General features: G+C 39.8%; 2 protein-coding genes across 4 annotated transcripts; both read left to right on the top strand.

The window, feature by feature from the left end:
* The first annotated feature begins 2,864 nt into the window (after positions 1-2,864).
* On the top strand, positions 2,865-8,777 carry LOC306769629 (26S proteasome non-ATPase regulatory subunit 4). The gene is made up of 10 exons (XM_079258310.1): positions 2,865-2,916; positions 3,544-3,684; positions 3,827-3,941; positions 5,433-5,519; positions 6,278-6,346; positions 6,457-6,672; positions 7,043-7,151; positions 7,256-7,387; positions 7,486-7,538; positions 8,201-8,777. The coding sequence occupies exons 1-10, from the start codon at positions 2,891-2,893 to the stop codon at positions 8,369-8,371; spliced, it is 1,119 nt and encodes a 372-aa protein (XP_079114436.1). The 5' UTR covers positions 2,865-2,890; the 3' UTR covers positions 8,372-8,777.
* A 290-nt stretch (positions 8,778-9,067) lies between these two features.
* znf687b (zinc finger protein 687b) lies at positions 9,068-20,261 on the top strand. 3 transcript variants are annotated; one of them, XM_079258295.1, is made up of 10 exons: positions 9,068-9,094; positions 9,760-12,105; positions 12,861-13,120; positions 13,208-13,392; positions 16,206-16,382; positions 16,499-16,661; positions 16,930-17,274; positions 17,408-17,508; positions 18,191-18,278; positions 18,543-20,261. In XM_079258295.1, exons 2-10 carry the CDS (start codon positions 9,774-9,776, stop codon positions 19,140-19,142), a joined length of 4,251 nt encoding a protein of 1,416 aa, XP_079114421.1. In that variant the 5' UTR covers positions 9,068-9,094; positions 9,760-9,773; the 3' UTR covers positions 19,143-20,261. The 3 variants fall into 3 exon arrangements, with proteins under 3 accessions (XP_079114421.1, XP_079114419.1, XP_079114420.1); XM_079258293.1 differs by having other exon boundaries at positions 12,828-13,120; XM_079258294.1 differs by lacking the exon at positions 9,068-9,094 and adding an exon at positions 9,486-9,604 and having other exon boundaries at positions 12,828-13,120.
* The last annotated feature ends 110 nt before the right edge of the window (positions 20,262-20,371 follow it).

The following is a 20,371-nucleotide window of genomic DNA, read 5'->3' as shown; positions in this document are numbered from 1 at the left end:
TAATACTACTTGCCGAACCTGCAAAGAGCGGTTTGTACATGTTATTACCTGTGGCAAATGCCAAAACACATGTAATAATATTATTGCAAGTGGGAACAATCGTTTTGATTTTCACAACAATAACTTCTGCTGAGGATCTTAATCTCTTTTGTTTATTTGGTTTGTTTTTATCAGTTTGTTAGCAGGATTATTCAAAAAGCTATAGGTGGATTTCCATGAAAATGAACTTTTTACCACAGGCTATGAAACATTTGAGGCTCTGAATATAGCCTTTATTTGTGAAAATATTTATAGTTTCAAATATTTGTCACTTTGTCAGTTCTAATCACAATATGCTGTCGGTCACAACTTCATCATTATGCTTTGATGGAGAGCATTAGATGCATTTCTGCTTATTATGAGCTTCCTTTTCTGGATGGGAGTAGCAGTAAATCCTGCACTCACAAAGCTTATGATATTTGGAAGCAGTTTATGCTCTTATATTACACTATACTGACATGTATTTCCATTGTTTCGTCACCACTATGTGTATTAGTAAGGCTGACTACAGCCGAGTGAGTGCCTGTCACAAGGACATATAATGCTATGCTTAACAGCTGAAACAATGTCTCTCTCTCTAATGTCCTGTTGCAGCTGTAGCAGTTTCAGACATACTAATGTGCATCACTGCTCTGTTTCTTTTGATCGCCAGGCTTTGTTAGATTTGTTTGTTTTACATTTAAGCTCACAAAAAGAAAGTGACAATATGGCAAATGTTTTGTATGATAGAGTAAAAGGAACTACTTGAGTTTAATTGTCTGCCCTGTAATTTCTGGTTGTGGAGTACAGGGCAATAATCTGTTGGAATAAAACTAAATTAAACTTTCCTTTACATTTTCTCAAAGTTACCTTTACCCACTGTTAGCGTTTATTTGCTAATGCGTAAACTGTGTGAAATTCACTGTAAAGACTGATTAAATATTTTGGCAGATTTATTTTACCTTTCCTTTTTAATATCTAATATGTTTGATATACAAATATATTTGATGCCTACAAGCATTTGTATATTACTCATGTTTATAAGCATTTTTTCATACTACTCATGTATACTAACTATACTTAATATAAGTGTTGCGATTCTCTCACTAATGAGAATTTTCTCTCTGTTTCTTATTTATGTTAAATTGTTGAGCTAACATGTGATTGCCTTGTAATAATAAAGACCAATAAGATGTATAATCTTTGCGAGACAAGGTTTTCCAGGCTGATACCTTAAAAATAAATTCATAGACAGACCCCACCAGTTAAAAGACAAAAACATATTTTTCATTAAGAAATCATGGTGATCTCTTCCCATTATGTGTATACTTAGCAGTGTGTTTGCTTTTAGTAAACCATCACTGTTTGTGACTCAGTTCAAGTTGGTTTCAAAAAGGGTATGCACTATTTCAACCTAATGCTTTGCTTGGGTCAAATTCACTTTTTGTCTCAAATTGAAAATGCAGGAATGCAAATGATGGCACTTTCTGTCTGTTGGCTTAAAAGTCTGTCACCTAAGACGGGGGAACTATGCATACATTTTTTTTTGTTTACTCCCTATTTGCTTGTCTAAACTGCAATACATAAAATTTATATATAATTCTTAACAAAAATGGATTGCTTTGGACCTTGAAAAAATCCTATTATTGTAAGCAACAGCAAAAAAAGCCAAGTAACCAAACATTTTGATGTAGTCATATTTACTGTTATATTTATTGCTTTATTTTAATGAGGCACTGAAAATATGCCTCTGCACAGCACAGATTTGTATAAAATGCATTCAACTCCTAATGTTTAAACTGTTTTATGATCTTGATAGCTTTAATAACTGTAAAATCATCTTGTATTTTTACTATTTGTAATTGTGTATATCAAGATATAAGCATTTGTAAGAATCACATTTCTTTTTCACAAGCTCTCTCTCTCTTTGTCTCTGTCTCTCTTTGGGCATTTCACATTTTGCAAACTTGTATCTAGAGTTACTATTAAAAAGAAAAAAGCAAAAACACAAGGCTTTTGTTTCATTATATTGCATCACAGAACTTTTCAGCAGTCACCAACACCAGTTTAAGTTTTATTTATTAACCCCTTGAGGATTACTTTATTTAGAAATAATCCTCAATCTTTCATGTGTGAGGTATATGAATGAAAGTGCTTCACAGAGAACAGAGAAATGCATTTTGTGTGCAACAGGGATAAGGTGACAGACAAGGCATAAGTTTTATTAAGTTATTTTGTTAATCCTCAAGTAGATAAGGATATTTGTGCAGTTAGTATAAACTTTAAGGAGACTGCTCCTACCTGTTCTCCCATTCATTTTTTACTATAGTGATTCTTTCCTCTAAACAGACAGTAAAACTTAAATTATTAGTGCAGAACCCTCCACACCCCTAAAATAAGTAAGTAAATAAATAAATAGACATTTCAAAGGTTGTTAGTTTTTTCCCCTAAATGTATATTAATACATAAGACTGGTTGATAGAAATATTTAATTTTTAAAAAAAATAAGATTAATTTCGGAATTCTGCAAAATGAGACCCATTTTTTGTTTTTGTTGGCTACTTTATTCATGATCATGCTATTTATACTCAGGAAAATGACTATTAATACAATTCTTTTTTTTAATTATTTTTTGCAAGACATATTTTTCATCATATTGAAAACATTAACTCTAGGTGAGAGATTAAAATATTTTAGGCAAGATTACACACACAAAAAAAAATGAGTGTGAAAAACATGTAACTGATTTGTCTCTTTGTAAACTATCCTTCAGTACAAAACGACTGACCAATCATATTTCGTCTTGCTCAGTCGTTGTCCAATAGTATAACAGGTTGTACGATTACGACAGAAGCAACAAGAAGTTGGCAAAATGGTGCTGGAAAGCACTATGGTCTGGTAAGAACTCTAAGGAAATGTGTTTTTAAGTAGCTGTTCGACTACTGACAGCTCATATAAAGACCTAATTATGTACTGAGGTGTTCAATCGAGCTGAAAAATGTGTAAATGTCACGGCCAGCTTGACTATTAATCGTTGACGGTTAGCCAGCTAACGCAGTGTCGACCGGCTGAGTCATTCTAGCTTGAGTTGGCTAAGAAGGGCAGTCTTTAAATCATATTTAATTAAATGTAACATGCAGGGTATCGTTCCTAAATGTTATGACTTATGATTAAGTGTTTTGTATCTTGAATATCAAGTGACGGCACTAATGCTGTTATTGTTCAGATCAGCTTATACTATCACCACTTGCTAATAGTAGCAAACCGTGCTAGTTACTTAATATATTATAACACCATTAAAGCTATTTTACCTTTTATTATAATCTCCTTAATGAAAGAAATGCATTTTTCACAGGAACCTTGCTGACTAAAGTGGAACCAAAATGTCTTTATGCTAAATCTTAACTCGCCATGGCTACATTTTGATATATTTCCACCTCATTATGGTGGAATTATATCAACATTAACAAACTATTTAACTAAAGACATTTGAGAGTTGAGTTTAAACTAAGACTTTTTCCACAGTGTGGACAACAGCGAATATATGAGAAATGGAGATTTTCTACCAACAAGACTACAGGCTCAGCAAGATGCGGTCAACATTGTTTGCCACTCAAAAACACGCAGCAACCCAGAGAACAACGTGGGCCTCATCACCATGGCAAAGTAACCATTTATGTCTTCACTAAACAAAACACAGTCACACATTTTAATAGTCAGAAAACTTAAAAGCACTGTTTTATTTTTTTTTCTTACACGTTACTGGTGATTGCTAACAATGTGGATTTGTGCTCATATTTTTATGTAGCAACTGTGAAGTCCTCACCACATTAACACCAGATACTGGTCGCATCCTGTCCAAACTCCACGCAGTCCAACCCAGAGGAAAGGTCTCATTCTGCACAGGCATCAGAGTGGCCCATGTAAGTAGTCTGCTGTTTCAAACTTGGAAGAATAGTCTAGCTAAGGATTGAACTAAAGTTTTTTGTTTAATTTACAATAATTCCTTTTGACTTTCGAATGAAAGGTTGTAAAAATCCCTGGCATTAAATGACAATTGCACAGGAGAGGTAGTTCACTGTGATCCTCAATAGTTCATCGATTCGGCTCATCAGAAAATTAGAAACAGCAAGCCGAACCTTCAGTTCTAAATGTCCATTTCCAGCAACAGGTTCATTTCAGTATGGTGGGTGTTTGTATGCTTCCTTTTTTTAGTTTTTTATTGGGGTCCCAATATTTACAATACAACTCAAAAGGGGTGGCACTTGACAAACTGCAGTCCATTGGTTGTTTGAAAGAGTCATCACTTCCTGTGTAACTTGTCAATAAGAACAAAGTAGCATTGCACTATGTATAATAATGCATTTTATTTAAAAGCACTTTTCAGGTCATTCAAGGACATTGTACAATAAAAACAGGCATTAAAACAACAACAAAAAAACCAAAAATATACAACATAAAACCATGGCACAAAGTGATTAAAGAGAGCATGCTTTCTTGAACAGGTGTGTTTTACGAATGGATTTAAACAGATGTATATAGTCAGTGTATAAATATATTGTGTAGTTGTTGTTTAAAGCCAAATGTCAAGAAGAATGATACAAACTACTGAATGTCCTCAGTTCTTGTCCTTTGTTTCTGACACATTATTCTACGTTTTCATTTTAAAAAAAGAAAAAAAAGGTGTTACAGTGACATTGTGACATCACACCGTTACACAGCTGATGCATTTATCGCTATCTAGCTAATAGGCCACTTTATTGACAAGGGCATGATTAGCTGTGGAAACACAGCAGAGATTAGGATTTACCCAAGCAAACCATCCCTTACCAACCTAGACCTGCTGGTGGAAACAGGGTGGATGATTATACATATAATTATAAGAACTATAACAAGAAGAAACTCTTTAGTTAGGAAATAAGACAAAATGACAACATAAAAATATCTTAGAATTTTCTGTCCAATTCTTCCTTGGAAGTTCAAATGAGGAATTTAAGCCGATCTGAAAATGACATTAATGAAGGGAGATTAGTTTGGGTGAATAAAAAGATGGATATATAACATTTACATTGTTATCTGTATGACACCAGTGTGACATGGACCAAGCTGGCCCAAGAAACACTGAGAACTAAAATTATGATTAACTCTATAATTCAGTACTAGAAAGTTCAGCATCCTAAACATGTTTTTTTTTTTTTTTGTTTTGTTTTTTTTTTGTATCCTGTGTATTCTTTTTTTCCCCCCACTTTCTTTCTTCTTTATGTGTGTATGTGTGTCTTTTTTATATATATGCTCTCACCTGCTAATTGGCTTTCAAGCTTAAGCGGTATAGAAAATAAATGAGTGATGAATCTCACATATGTAACAGGGAGGTTTTGTTTTTGTCTTTCTTGTGTATTCATTTTCTTGTGTAGCTGGCCCTAAAGCACAGACAAGGGAAAAACCACAAGATGAGGATCATAGTCTTCATTGGAAGTCCTATTGAGGATAATGAAAAAGATGTGAGTTTCATCTTTTTCCTTTCACATTTCAAGTTAATCCTTTATAAGTAAGAATTAAACTATGAGGAGCCATGCATTAGATGGTTATAATGCACGGCAAAGAACCGAGAACACCATGACCCACAGCGGAGTGGTGTTCCTCCGCGAAGTGCATTATAACTTCCTAATGCATAGATCCGAGTTGTTTAATCAGCTTATACCATGGTCCCACACAGTTAACATTTTATAACAAATTTGTATTTTTTTACAACACTTGCTAAATATGCTAAAGTATAGGAACTATTTCATGTTGGCCTCAATGTACTTTTTATGGTAAACAACCGCTGTCAAGCTAAAGCATGTTTCTCATTCACCTGTTAAAAAACAGCTGATCTGAACCAGCTGATGAATGCGTTGCTATGGTGACCCCCGTAACGGAGGAGCGCTCATCACTCCACTCCCCATTCATCAAATGTTTTAATTCGGCCAAAAAAATTGAAATTCACCTCACAAGCCATCCCATGGCACGTTTCTGTCATTCACTTGTGAAAAAAACAGCTTATCTGAATCAGCTGATTAACCCGTTGCTATGGTGACGCCCCATAACGGAGAAATGTTAGTGATTTACCTCGCCAAACTGCGTATAGATGGAAATAATGCACGCCAGTTGTCATTAGAATTATCACTGACCATAGTATAAAGAAATATTTATCCACTGTTTTTGATTATTTAAATTTGTTAATATCTGCGCACTCATCTTAATTTTTATGTTGATTCAGCTTGTAAAGTTGGCAAAACGGTTAAAGAAAGAGAAAGTGAACGTTGATATCATCAACTTTGGAGAAGAGGTGAGAAATTCTTGGTTTAGCTTTTAATGATCAAACTGTATTCAAGGTATGCATTTTCCCCCCATTTCAATATCTCAACTATATGTTTTCTGTTTTACTTTTTTCTTCAGGAAATGAACACAGAAAAGCTGACTGCGTTTATTAACACTCTAAATGGGAAGGATGGGACAGGCTCCCATCTGGTTACAGTCCCTCCTGGTCCCAGTCTGGCTGATGCACTGCTTTCCTCTCCCATATTGGCTGGTGAGGGGGGTTCTATGATGGGTCTTGGTGCCAGTGACTTTGAGTTTGGTGTGGATCCCAGCGCTGATCCAGAGCTGGCCCTGGTAAGCAATAAATATTTCATTAGTAGCTTAACATTCATGCATAAAAACTTTTTCCCCCCAGACTAAAATGTTGCTGCAAATTAAAGGATTTTGTAAAAGTTATAGTCATCCTAAAATACAAAATAATAGTTTTAAAAAGATTACTGGAGGGTTTTACTCTCCTAATATTCATTTTCTATTTTTATGCATTGACTTTGTGGGGTCTTGTACATCATCCCACCATATGTCCCCCCCTATTTGGATTTAGTCATATTTCCAGCACACAGTGAGACTTTGCCCGCATAATAAACTAAAAAGATATTTTAGATACTAACATGGGGATGTCTTAAGTATTTATTTCTTATTTTGCCATTACTGTGCATTGCTTTAGGCCTTGCGTGTTTCAATGGAGGAGCAGCGACAGAGGCAGGAGGAGGAGGCTCGAAGAGCTGCTGCTGCCTCTGCAGCTGAGGCAGGCATGCCCACACCCAGTGCAGATGGTAAGGGTAGGATTGGCAAATAGTTATTACTTACATCACTAAAGTTTGTTTGGATTTGTTTGATTTTTTTTTATTTTTTTTTAAAAACTTTTTTCTTTATACAGAATCAGACGAGGCCTTGTTGAAGATGTCAGTATCTCAACCTGAAAGCGGTGCAGCAGTGCTTCCTGATTTCAGCAGCATGACAGAGGAAGAGCAGATAGCTTATGCTATGCAAATGTCTCTAGCTGGAGGAGGCGAGTTTTATTTTTCATTAATATAAGCAGTTAGTGTTAGTTTGAGTCACACTTCTGTTTTTAGCCTGTTAGATAAATAACTTTTCTTTTTTGTACAGAGTATGGTGAAATGGACACAGGGGGCCCAATGGACACAAGAGAGTCAGCCAAGGTGAGTTTTTATAAATATAGAAGTCAAGGTAAAACGTTTCATTCCTTGTCAAGTCATTAAGTAAGGTGAGTCATTTCTGCATCAGCAGCATAAACTGATTCATGCTTGAAGCACTCACAACTAGCAGTGAAATTATCAAAAGCATCAAAATGTTAGAGAATAAACCTTAGCCTCAAGGTACCTTTCAGTGAACATACTTCCCAATGTTATGATACATGGTAGAATTTCCTTATTTAGCTTTTCTTTTCTTAAAAGATCTTTTTCAATTTGACTCATTGCATCACAGACAAAACAGCTGGCAAAAAATAGCTGGAGGCAAACTGTTACATTTGGCTTGTTTTTAGATTTGCACACTTATGGTTATACAGTGGTCATCAGCTGTTTCTGTTATTAAAAAATCAAAACTTAAGATGGGAACTCTGGAGAATCAGATTAACTAATTTAGTATAAATCAAAATTGTATGCATACAGGACTAATTTGACATAGTTTCATTCTCTGAGCAAAGACAAAATTGTACTCTAATCAACAGTCACAGTACTATTGGTAAATTTAAGCAGTGAAGTTCCATAATGTCTTGTTGTTTTGTAAAGATATCATAACAAACTGGTGCCGTTGTAAATAATGATTAATCTAACTGACTGCATCTTGTATTATTAACCAGGAGGAAGATGACTATGATGTGATGCAAGACCCAGAGTTCCTTCAGAGCGTGTTAGAGAACCTGCCTGGTGTGGATCCAAACAACGAGGCCATCCGCAATGCCATGGGCTCCCTTGCTTCCCAAACAGGAAATAAGCCAGATGCCAAAAAGGACGAAGAAAAGAAGAAATGAGAGGAAAGGAAATAAATGAACAATTGCAGGAACATGCGGGATATTTTTTTTAGTATAAAAAGATTGCTGATGCACTATCCTGCATGACAGCTCTTTTGGCATTTGATATGTCTGTGTTAAAGGCACCAAGGTGAAAAATATGAAATTACTAATTTGTGTTTACTGTTTTTTTTTTTTTTTTTTTTAAAAAGCCCAGAAATATTAAGTGATAAAGTTAAAACAAGGATCTGTTCTGAGATAACCTTGTTCACTCTTTGCCCAGCATTTAACCCAGAATGTATAATAAATATTTGACCAAATTTAATAATTGGTGATGGCTTTCAGTCTAAACAGTTAGCCAAACTCCTTTTAATGTTTTTTTTTTTGTTGTTTTTTTTTTTTGCAATAAAATATCGTTTCTTTTTGACGTGTTTTTTCCTTCAGTGCTTCAATATAGCTAATGATGTAAGTAGACTGAAAGGACTGAAAGGTTCAGTGGTTGCAAACCACCAGTTTGATCGTAGAGAACATTGTACTGAGGGATGTTTCACATTAAGACAGTGTTTGAAATTAGTCTGTTATGGTCATTCCCAGAAAAAAACAAACATACGTGTCGTTTGCAGCATCCTCCATGCGTTTTTCCCAGCGCGACCACATCCTGATAGGATGTCTCGGGTCACGTGACGGGAAGCGCAGCATTTTCAGCTGAAAACGAGCTAGGATAGTCGGGAATCGCATATCCAGGTAAACAATAAAAAAATGAAATATTAAAGGAAAATCCCCATCCCAGTCATCCTTTTTCCGTGACATCGTCGACCCTACTATAAGTGGGTCGTGACTGCTGTTGAACCATCCCCCATCAAAGCGCTCCGGCTGCTTTTAATGGCGAACGCTAGCTAGTTAGCTAAATGACCCTCCTCTGTCTTGGCTGGAGCTTGGCGGCCAGCTACTGAGCAGCCTCACACGGAAAGGAAAACCGCTAGCACAAAAATAACGGAGGTCGTTGCGACAACACGCTTTCTCGACCGAGCTGTGCCTCAAATGTTGCATAACCTAGCATGCAGTAAAAGCGTGATTAAAGCAGAGTTTCCCATTCATGGTGAAATGTTGTTGCGTCTGTCATCGGCGAAGGTTTGGTTGCAGGACGCCACCGCTAGCTTTTAGCCAGCTAAATAAATGCTAGTGCGGAATCCTTGGCTCACGGCTTCCTTGATGACAAGCTTGTCAATGTTTGTTTATCAAATGTGCATGTTGGTAAGAGCTGAATTAACCGTAGCATTATAGACATTTTTAAATAGCATTAATTACAGACGCCTGTAGTTCAGCTTCATTAACAACACAGGTGGATTCATGTTAGTGTGTTTTGTTGGGTTCAGTTATTATATGTGTAATGATTTATGTTTCAACAGGAGTCAATCCCGGTATGGGGGACATGAAGACCCCAGATTTTGATGACCTGTTGGCAGCATTTGACATTCCTGATATAGATGCCAAAGAGGCCATCCAGTCTGCACCTGATGAGGCAGAGGGACCCCATGGAGCTACAGGTGCATCTCTTGGAAAGCCTGATAGCGTGGTGGGTGTTGGATCATCTTTAAGACCGCCAAGTCCCGCAGACCCCCAGGTGGATACCTCAATTGTGAGTGTGATTGTGAAGAATAAAGTACGCCATGAGACAGTAGATGGAGGGGAAGCAGAGACGGACCAGGACCCTATCGATGTGATCGCTGGGGTTGATGTTGGCCCGAGACTTGGTGCATGTGCTCCTGGTGTGGCAAATTCTGAAGCTCTCAACCACAATGGTTTTGGGGCATCTGGTGTGTCAGCAGCCCTTCCTCTCAGCCAGGTTCAGTCTAACGGAGCACCGTGGTCCATGAACACCTCCAAAGTGTCTTCAGAGGCAGCAGGTGCCAGTACAGCTAAATCTCACAAGCAGGGTGGTAACATTTTCAACAGACTTAAACCACTTGTGGCACAGGGATCGGGCGATCCGGTGGGTCGGGTGAGGAAGATGCAGCTTCTGCAGCAGCAACACCAGCAGCAGCAGGATACAGGCCAGGAGAGAGCAGATGGGGTCAAAGCATCGTTGCCTTCATCTTCCTCTCTATCAGCGGGGACATCTGTACCTGCTAGCGGGCCTGTTGGACTGTCTTCACCCTTCTTTCCACCTTCCAAGCCTCTGCTCCCAGCCTCACCTTCTGCGCCATCATCACACCCAATGCACTCATCTCAGCCTTTTAATGGCGCTCCCAAAAGTGGCTCTGCAGGGTTTCAACACCAGCAGGTAGAGGAGGAGGATTCTGAGCCGGATGTGGGAAGTCCACTGGTGATCCAGGAGAGCCCAGACTCTCCAGCGTGCACTCAGCTGAGCCGGCGTTTCAAGTCCGATCCTGTCTCAGCACAGCCTGCCTCTTCTGCTGCTTCTCAACCTAAACCAGGGGACACTCCTTCAGGATCATCTCAGACTTCATCAGCCCCCCAGTCCGGCTCAACAGATAGTCCTCAGGTAGAGGACAGACATCCAGAGCATGTCATTGAAGAGAGAGACTCACCAGAGAGTCCAGAACCAGAGTTGCCAAAATCAACAGCTCAGGTTACAGCGAAGAGATGCTCCAGTCCTGCTGTGGCCTCCACTCCACCTCCCGCTGAATTGAGGGAGCCTAAAGAGGAGGAAGAAGAAATGGAAGTGGGGAATGGGATAGATCAGGTTGTTGACGGTAAAGCAGACAAGGGAGACCATTTGAGAACAGCTGAGGAAACGATGGAAGTAGATGATGGCAAGTCTAAACCCCAGTCTAATGATGGAGAAGTGGGCATTACTGCACCTGCTGCCTCTGGAGCTCCGTCCCGGCCCCTTAAAGTCAGGATAAAAACGATTAAAACCTCCACAGGTGGAATAACCAGAACTGTGACAAGGGTAGCTCCTAAAGGGGCTGCTGCAGGGAAAGGCTTGGACCCTAAAGCTCAAACTGGGGAACGTAAGGCGCTAGGAAATAAAGCCCAAAAAGCTGAGGCTTCTCCTGGTCACTTGACAACTAATCAGAAAGTAAGCACTCTCAATGCTCTGCCAGTGTCCACACTCGCAGCCAGCAGCGTCATGCTGGCGGCTGCAACCAAAGTTCAAAATAAAATGGCTTCATCTGAGAAAACCAAGGTTTCTGCCACTGCTGTTAGCATCACTAAGTCCGCTGCCCTGCCTGCAACTCCAGCAGCGGCCTCATCCCCCAAGTTCTCAGTCGGTGCAAGTGGGATAAGTGTCCGCACAGCTACAAGCAAAACGGCAAACGGAGGCAGCGGCACCATTGTAGGCAGCACTCTCCAGCCAAATAAACCTGCCTCCATCGTCAACAGCACAGGAGCCGTCATCTCCCGGAGTCAGTCGAGTCTGGTGGAGGCCTTTAACAAAATTCTGAATAGCAAAAACCTTTTGCCAAGCTACAAGCCTGACCTCTCGGCTCCTCCACCGCCCGAGTGGGGTCTCCCACTCCCAGCCACAGGATACCGTTGCCTGGAGTGTGGAGACGCGTTTGCCCTGGAACGCAGTCTGGCGCGACACTACGATAGACGGTCTCTCCGCATTGAGGTGACCTGTAACCATTGTGCTAAGAGGCTGGCCTTCTTCAATAAGTGCAGCCTGCTGCTGCACGCAAGGGAGCATAAGGAGCGTGGGCTGGTCATGCAGTGCTCACACCTGGTCATGAGGCCTGTCACTGTGGAGCAGATGATCGGACAACAAGACATAACGCCAATCGGTGGTAAGTTTGATTGCAGGGAAACAGGATGTTTGGCATTTTGTTTAGAAAATGTCAAGTTTTAAATATCAAAACTTTTAATCAGTCGTTGTTTGATAGTTTTTATTCCGTCTTCCAACATTTCAGAGAATTGCATCCCAATAAAAAGTATAAATCAGAGTTAGAAATAATTAAAAAATGCTATTTGCTGAAAGGTAAAGTATGTAAGATTTTCAATATTTTCAAAATAAATTAACTAAAAAAATAACTACAATCATAATTATAGTTTTTTTTTTTAAACATGTAGGTTCCAGTCTGTCCATATTTGATGTGTTTAATAAATTACAAGTTTAATTAATGACAAAGACCGTTCTTAAATGTTTGCCTACCAGTAAAAAAAAAAGTGCTTTTTGTCATTTGTCATTAATTAAACTTGTAATTTAATAACGCATCAAACATGGACAGACTGGAACCTACATGTTCAAAAAACATGTCTAAAATCTAATTATGATTGTAGTTATTTTATTAGTTAATTTATTTTGAAAATATTGAAAATCTTACATACTCCACCTTTAAAAACTATAAATCCAGACATGATCTTTAATTTAATTTACTTTTATTGATGAATCTCAAAAGAAGTTTAAAAAAAAAAATCAGTAATGATATATGCAGCTTTCATTTTTTGATTTGTTCTCGCTGACCACCAGCCATTTGTTTTTTCTGTTCTCTGCCCTTTGGTTGACCAGGCCTGCTCTCCTCTTCATCCTCTTCTCCTCCAGTCTCCTCTCCTTCTGCCACAGCAGGAGGCCCTGCTGTCGCTGCCAACTCCAGCCCAATGAAGGATGCTACTTCTCTGTCCTCTCAGCCTCGACCCGTCCGTCGCGCACCTCAGGGTCCCCAGGCGCTGATGCCGCTACCATGCAAGAAGGCAGAGGGTCTGCAGTATAACAACTTCAAATGTCCGGAATGCCAAACTCAGTTCAGTGGAAAGGCTGAACTGGTCACTCACTTCCAGCAGATCAGAGGGGCTCCCAACTCAGTGAGTCTTTAGACTGTGTGGCTTGTGTTGCTGGTAGTCTCTGATTATTTTTTGCTCAATTGTTGAATTTTTTTTTTTGTCTTGCAGACGTGCACACAGTGCTCGCCTCCCATGATGCTTCCTAACTCATGTGCCGTATCTGCCCACCAAAGGATCCACAAACACAAAGCGCCTCATGTCTGTCCAGAGTGTGGTGGAACTGCACGGCAGGCCAGCTTCCAAACCCACCTGGAGGAGGCCTGTCTGCATTTTGCCAGGCGCATCGGCTACAGGTGTGGAGACGCTGTGCAAAATTCTCATGAAAAAAAATCACATTACATGTCTTACGCTGACATCTGAGCTTGTTTTTTGTTATTTTTGGAGGACCAAAAAAAAAAAAACCCCACCAAAAAAGGATTTTTTTTTTCTTTTAGAGGTATTTTAACATTTCAACATTTTAATGTAACTCGTATAGTTTCATATTAATGTGACTGACTTGAGGGTTAAATGATAGAAAAGCAAAGCTGCAATCCAGTTCCAAAAAAATTTAATGACTCTGTTTAAATTGTAAATATAAACAAAATGCAATGATTTGAAAATCATTTAAACGTTATATCTAAATGAAAATACTACAAAGACATGTTGCATAATTCAAATATTGATCAATAAAAAAATAAAAAAAAAGATTGTGATGTGTGATACCACTGATACCATTAAGAATTCAAGGTAGTGTAAACAATAACAACAATACTCAAATACTTTGTACGGAATTAACTTAATGTGCAACTTAATGTCACTTTAAGTCCCTTAACGTGTTTTGAAAATCAAAAACAAATTTCCAGGAAAGTGATACAAGTTCTTTACCACTTATTCCAGAAGAAGGAGCGGCAGTTGCTGGTTCCCAGTTCCCAAACATGATTTTGAACTGGCTGCTGCATTCATGTTGGGGGGAAAAAAAACCCAAAAAACCCAGAAAAAGTCAGTTCTCAACAGCACCAAAAAAAAAAAAAGTGGTTCTCAATCACAAACCGTGGCATCATCAGCAGGTAAAAGCTGGTTTCAGGTGAAAGGCAGAGCGGTGTTATACTGCAGTGTTCAATAAAGTTGGAAAAAAAATGCCAGTGATAGACGTATACTGCTGGAAATGTTCATACATATTTTGCATGTTGTCTTTTGGCGTGCAAGAAAAAAAAACTAAAACAAAAGCCAGAGCACTTAATTATCTTGAGAAAGTGTGAAGGAGAACTGTGATGGAGGAAAGACTCTGACTCGGACAAGAGCTGGATGTAGTTTTATGTCGTCATCTTTCCAGCTGCTGGACAGCCACCGCCTCCCCCGCATGGTCTTCCTCAGATAAAAACAATAGGATGAATATTGAAAATAAAGTTTAAATCAGTCAATTTAGGTTGATCAAACGGTTCGTTTATTTAATAAGCGATTCATGCAAGTTTGCTTTGACATCCTCACATCTCATGAAGTTCTCTGTCGCTGAATAAACATTAAAATATTGTTTATTTTGGGAAATGGTGCAATCTGATGGCTTAACCATCACTTATCAGGACCAGATATCCAAGTAGTTAATTTTACTTCTGCGTAGCGAAGTCAATCCAACTACTTTGTTTCTAGTTATACTAGTGTGAATGTAGGCCAGTTCGCCAGAAAGCAATGAGGTTCGGAGGCTTGCAAACGGATAAATGTGTCCACATTAAAGCCCAGAGAAAGTGATGTCTGTCTTGCTCTATTAGCTCCAATCCCTCTCTTCTCCTCCTCTGTGTATCACCTCATATGTGTTATGACTGTTGCTTAAGAAGGTTTGTGGTGTGGCTGAGACACCCCTCTGTCTTCCCACACACATTACACACAATGCACCATTGCTGTTTGTTTACCTGAAATAGCTCCACACATGACAGAACTTCAGACTTGAGTGAGCTCTGAGCCAGTGAGCAGCATGCTGCTGCTGCAGCACGACCCACTGTGCCAGGAGTGGTGGAGAATCCTATTTCTACCAACTGGTGATCATTTATTCATTATCCCTGAAGTAAAGTTGCTTTCCACTGTGTTCATGTTGCTGACTAACTTCACATTTATTGCAAATTACTATAATGTGTTTGTTTAATCCTGTGATGAACTGGCGACCTGTCCAGGGTGTACCCTGGCTTTCGCCCAAAGACTGCTGGGATAGGCTCCAGCTTCCCAGCGACCCTTCGTTGGGCTAAGCGGTTAGGATAATGGATGAATGAATGAATATTTGTTTAATATGAGAACCATTCCAGAACATAAATAACATTTCTGCTTCAATCTGCACATCCCTGCAGTGGCATCGGGGTGCAGTTGTGTGGCATGTTATGTGTAACTTGGACATCTGTAAAAGTACCACCATAAGCCCTGCTTTTAGATCAACTTTAGTTGTTGTCCAAATGACACCATTTTCAGGAAAGAGCATGGTTATTTGATCCAAACAATGCCAAGCAACAACCCACTCATCTTACCGCAGCATAACTTTTTTATTTATCCTGTTTTACTCACAGAAATACTTGAAGTGTTATGAAACAAAACTTACAAAAGAAGTTTTGAACAGAATCCTGTTTGTCACCAATGAGGAAATAGTTGCTTTTAAAAACTAGAGCAGAGCCGAAACATCTGTTAAAGGCAGATGTTTTCCTGCACAGTGTGAAACATGAGGAAAAGGCCTAACTTAAACACGTTGCTGGTCTCAGTGTAATACGTGCTTTACTTGTTTGGTTGTTTTGCTTTTTTTTAATTTTACAACTTTTTTTTTTTTTTTTTTTTTAGAAATGAGGTTGCATTTAAAAAAAACAACTAAAAAGATCTTATAATAAATGGACATTAACATTCAGGAATTGCATTTTAAGTTCGGTGATAAGGCTGTTTATATCACTGCAAGATTTGATCGCTGAAAAACACAACACTGCCTGTCTGACATTTAAAGTCACTATGTGAGGTCCATATACTGTACATAAAATGGAACAAAGTAAAAATCAATTAAAGAGGATGTTTTCTGTGTTTTTATTTATTTTTACATAACCAGACAGTTGTTTTACAATATTTTGCTTTTTTTTTTTTTTTTTTTTTTTTTTGCTTTAAGGTGTTCAAGCTGCCAGGTCGTGTTTGGAGGGTTGAACTCCATTAAGTCCCATATTCAGACTGCTCATTGCGAGGTCTTCCACAAGTGCCCCAGCTGCCCTATGGCTTTCAAGTCTTCCCCCAGCGCTCAGAGCCACATCAGCACCCAACACCCGACGCTCACCGGAGGACAGGCCAAGTATTGCACAATTTCCACAAGCTCAAATGTTTTTGCATGCATTGGTTGAAAATCATAACAGAGCAGAAACATTTTGCAAACATGTCCTCAGTTATGACTTCTTTTTTATTTCACAGGATGATCTACAAGTGTGTGATGTGTGATACAGTTTTTACCCAAAAACCCTTGCTGTACATGCACTTTGACACTCATTTAGCCAAGCAAAAAGTGCACGTGTTCAAGTGTCCTGACTGCACCAAGCTCTACGCCCAGAAAGGTTCCATGATGGAGCATATTAAGGTGTGTTTTTGGATGGGATTGAAGTATTTTAAAGATTTTAGGAATGGGAGTCTTGGAGTCTTTTGCCTTCATGTGTTGCCCGTTCATTTGTTTCTACAATGAATGTGGTGTCAGCGAAGGCAAACATCAAATCTTGGATCGGCCTTAGCGAGGTTCCTCACTGTGACCTTGTGCTAAGCTCTGTACCAAGTACAGCATCCAGGTGATCTGACCTGTTCAGAAGTAGTCCTCCTGATGTCGCTAAATGCATTTCTGTTGTCTCACTCAGAGCGCTCACAGAGGCGCCCTGGCCAAACAGGAGTTCCAGTCAGACGGCTCAAATCCCGCCTCGGCCAACACATCCGGTCCCTCTGGCCTCAAGTCGAAATCCTCTGGAAAACCCGACACCTCTGATGGCGAAGACTGGGGGCGGGAACAGGAGGAGGAAGAAGAGGAGGAAGAGGAAGAAGATGACGAAGGGGACGAGGATTATGAAGCTCCAAGTAGTCACTCAGCCGCCGCAGGGAGCAGCAGCCATGCAAGCGGCCCGACAGAGTGGACGTGTCCTCAGTGTCAGACTACCTTCACAGACAACGAAGACTACCTGAGTCACGTGAAGATGGAGCACGGCAAGGTGGGTCATGTTCCTGCAGAATGTACGCAGCTCAGTTATTCCAGTTAGGGAACCGCTCACCTGATGAGGGAAACCTAAATTGATGGTTTTGTTTGTTTGTTTTTTTGTTTGTGTGTGTACATGTGCTCTGAAGTTCCCCTGTCGTATTTGTGGAGGCACGTTCAGCACATCTTCCAGTCTGCGGCGCCATGAGCGTGTCATTCACGAGGGCAACAAGAGAGTCTTCCATTGCCAGTGAGTCGCCGTAGCTTTTAGGTTTTTGGGCATTTCTTTAAAATATTTTACAGTAAAAGAAGCTGTTGGTGAGTTTAAATATTAATGCCTTGTAAATATCTATTTTTATTTTCAAATATAAAGTAGTACAACACACCTCACACCTCGGCCTTTTCTACGTCAATAAATGTAGAATCCTCTGTAACCTTTTCAGGTCAACTTAATTTCACTTTTTCAAAACTTTCAAATGCTCACTTTTTATTTTTTTATTTTTTTAAAAAGTATTTATTGTGCAGAATTTTGTTCTCCAACAAGGTGATTAACTGCAAAACAGACGAAAAGAAATGTTCGACCAGTCAATTTACCACTGAATGTTGTGGTTTGATGACAGCTTGCATTTTAAGTCCTCATACTGTTCACATTTTGTGACAACTTGTCTCAAGACAACATAGAACACATTGAGACATTTACATTTCATGGTTTGATATTTCCACCTGTTTTTCTTCAATTTGCTTGAGATGAATAAATTGCTATTGATTGTGTTGTTGAAAACTATTAATTCTATTTAAATTCCCTATATTTACATCAGTGCAACAATTTTTGTTAATGCAAATAAATTTATTTAACATTGGAGTAAAAACCATTGTAAATGTCCCAAACTGTGTGAGGTTGATGCCGACTTCATCTTCCAATCCTTTTCCAGATATTGCACAGAAGGCAAACGCACCTTTGGCAGTCGGTTTTTACTGGACAAACATATCCGGCTCCATCACAGAACCCCAGATGGACAGGTGGGTCGGTTTCTGGACTCGAAAGTGGCGTCTCTTTTCTTTATTTCATAATTACTGAGTTTTGCTTTTTGTAGTATTCATTTAAACCTTGCAAAACAAAGTACTTGATTTAGATTTTATTAAAATATTTGGTGTTTTTGTACAGTTTTCTTTACAAGTTACAGAAGCTTTATTTTCTCTTTACTACGTACAGTTTGAAACAGTGTTGAAACGAGCACAGCAGTGACAGTATTGTGCCGCTAATCAGTCTTGCTTTCCCTTTAGGGTCCACCACTCACTAGGAAGCGTGCAGCCACAGGGGGGGAAGGAGCAGGTAGCTCTTCAGAACAGGACGGGGAGGTTTGTCCTCCTGCAAGCCGGACTGGAGATGAGGAAGACAACGCTACAGAAGATGGTGGCGGACCTGCAAAGAGAACCAGGGCATCCGTGGCTTCTACTTTGCCTGCACCTAGCGAGTTAGAGGAGGAGGATAACATCTTCCGCTGCGTCCCCTGCGGCTTCTCCACAGAGGACGGAGCGGAGTTTCAGCGCCATATCCCTCAGCACCGCGGCGACACAGCTTCCTTCCAGTGCCTGCAATGCGGCGTCTGCTTTGCATCAGCGGGCTCCCTCAGCAGGCACCGCTTCATCACCCACCGAGTGCGGGACACCCAAAGCGACGCGGAACGGAGCAACCCCCGCGCTCACGGCTCTCCAGACGGCTCCCCTGCCGCCTCCCCTCAGGCGCAGGGTGAGGATGGCGAGGGGAATCTGAGCTGCAAGGTGTGCGGTCGGCATTTTGATAAGGCCACTGACTTAAACACCCACTTCAGGACCCATGGTATGGCCTTCCTCACCGCCCACAAGACAGACAAGCCCCAGTAGGGCAGGGGTTGGGGTCACCTGAGACTGACAGGGCTGTAGAATATGAATGTTGATGAAACGCAGCTGCTCCTGTGCAGATTTTTTAGCAACCACCATTTTACTCTTTGGCACCTACTGTGTGCGATTGTAACTGCATGTTTGATTACTGAACTCACCTGTGGTAGACTCGTAACACTTCCCTCAGTAAAGCATTTATATATCACCCATACTGTCTATTGCATCCTGTCCTTCCATTCCCACCATCACTCTGCACTGACTGTAGCCACATGCCTGTTTCTAAATGGAAAAGAAAAAAAAAAAACCTCCCGCTGCAGTGCTGACACACTCTGTCATGTTATATTCACGCTGCTTGCCTCAAAATCTACGCTTGTTTTCCCAACGTTCGATTAGTTTCACCACCACCTGAGGATGATCAAGTTGTAACATCTGAAGCACGAAAGGGAGTGTTTGGAGAACTTAACACTGATTTTTATGTTTTATTTATTTATATGATGCATATTACTGCTGTTGGTATTTGTGCAGGTCTGTTGGGTCAAATTAGCACAACAGAGATGAGAAACTCTAAAAAAAAAAAAAAAAGGCTTTTTATAAGGAGTCGAGGCTACAGGAAGTTTGTTGCCTGTGTAGTGTGAATTATGTGTGATGTCCATTGTTACCCTAGAAGAAGAAGAAAGGTCAGGCTTACTGTCAGTAGTATATGTGTACAAGTTTTACCATGTAAATACAATTACACTAAAATGCGCTCTGGTTTTAGTAACTTGCTATGATAATGTGAATACGTATAGTATTTGTACTCGTAATGTTTCCCCTTTTTTTTTTTTGGTCCCAAAACTGGTAGATTAAAAGAGAAAAAAAAAAAAGTCCAACCCTCCTCCAGAATTAGCAACACCTTGTAATTACAAAGCAGAGTGAGAACGTGGGGGTCGTGTTGTCTTAATGTGTATGAAAACAGTTATCTGAGACGGTTCTTTTGTATCTACAGGATCAGTGCTTGCTGTATTCACATTTCTTTTGTATGTTTGAGCCTTCATGATCGCGTGATGGAGGCCTACGAGTGGACTTTTTTTGTTTGTATCTTTTATATGTCATATTTATATAGCTCAATAGTGGAAAACTTCATGTCATTTTCTTTTCCATGGTTGTGGTCTGCTTGCTGAAATGCCATACACTTTTGTGCCGTTTGGAAATAAATGTGTAAAAGATATCCAACAGGTGCAGCTGCTTCATTC

Source organism: Telmatherina bonti (genome assembly GCF_933228915.1).
Source record: "Telmatherina bonti genome assembly, chromosome: 19".
Classification (NCBI taxonomy): domain Eukaryota; kingdom Metazoa; phylum Chordata; class Actinopteri; order Atheriniformes; family Telmatherinidae; genus Telmatherina; species Telmatherina bonti.
Note: the sequence above shows the minus strand (reverse complement) of the source record. Positions and strands in the feature narration are given on the sequence as shown.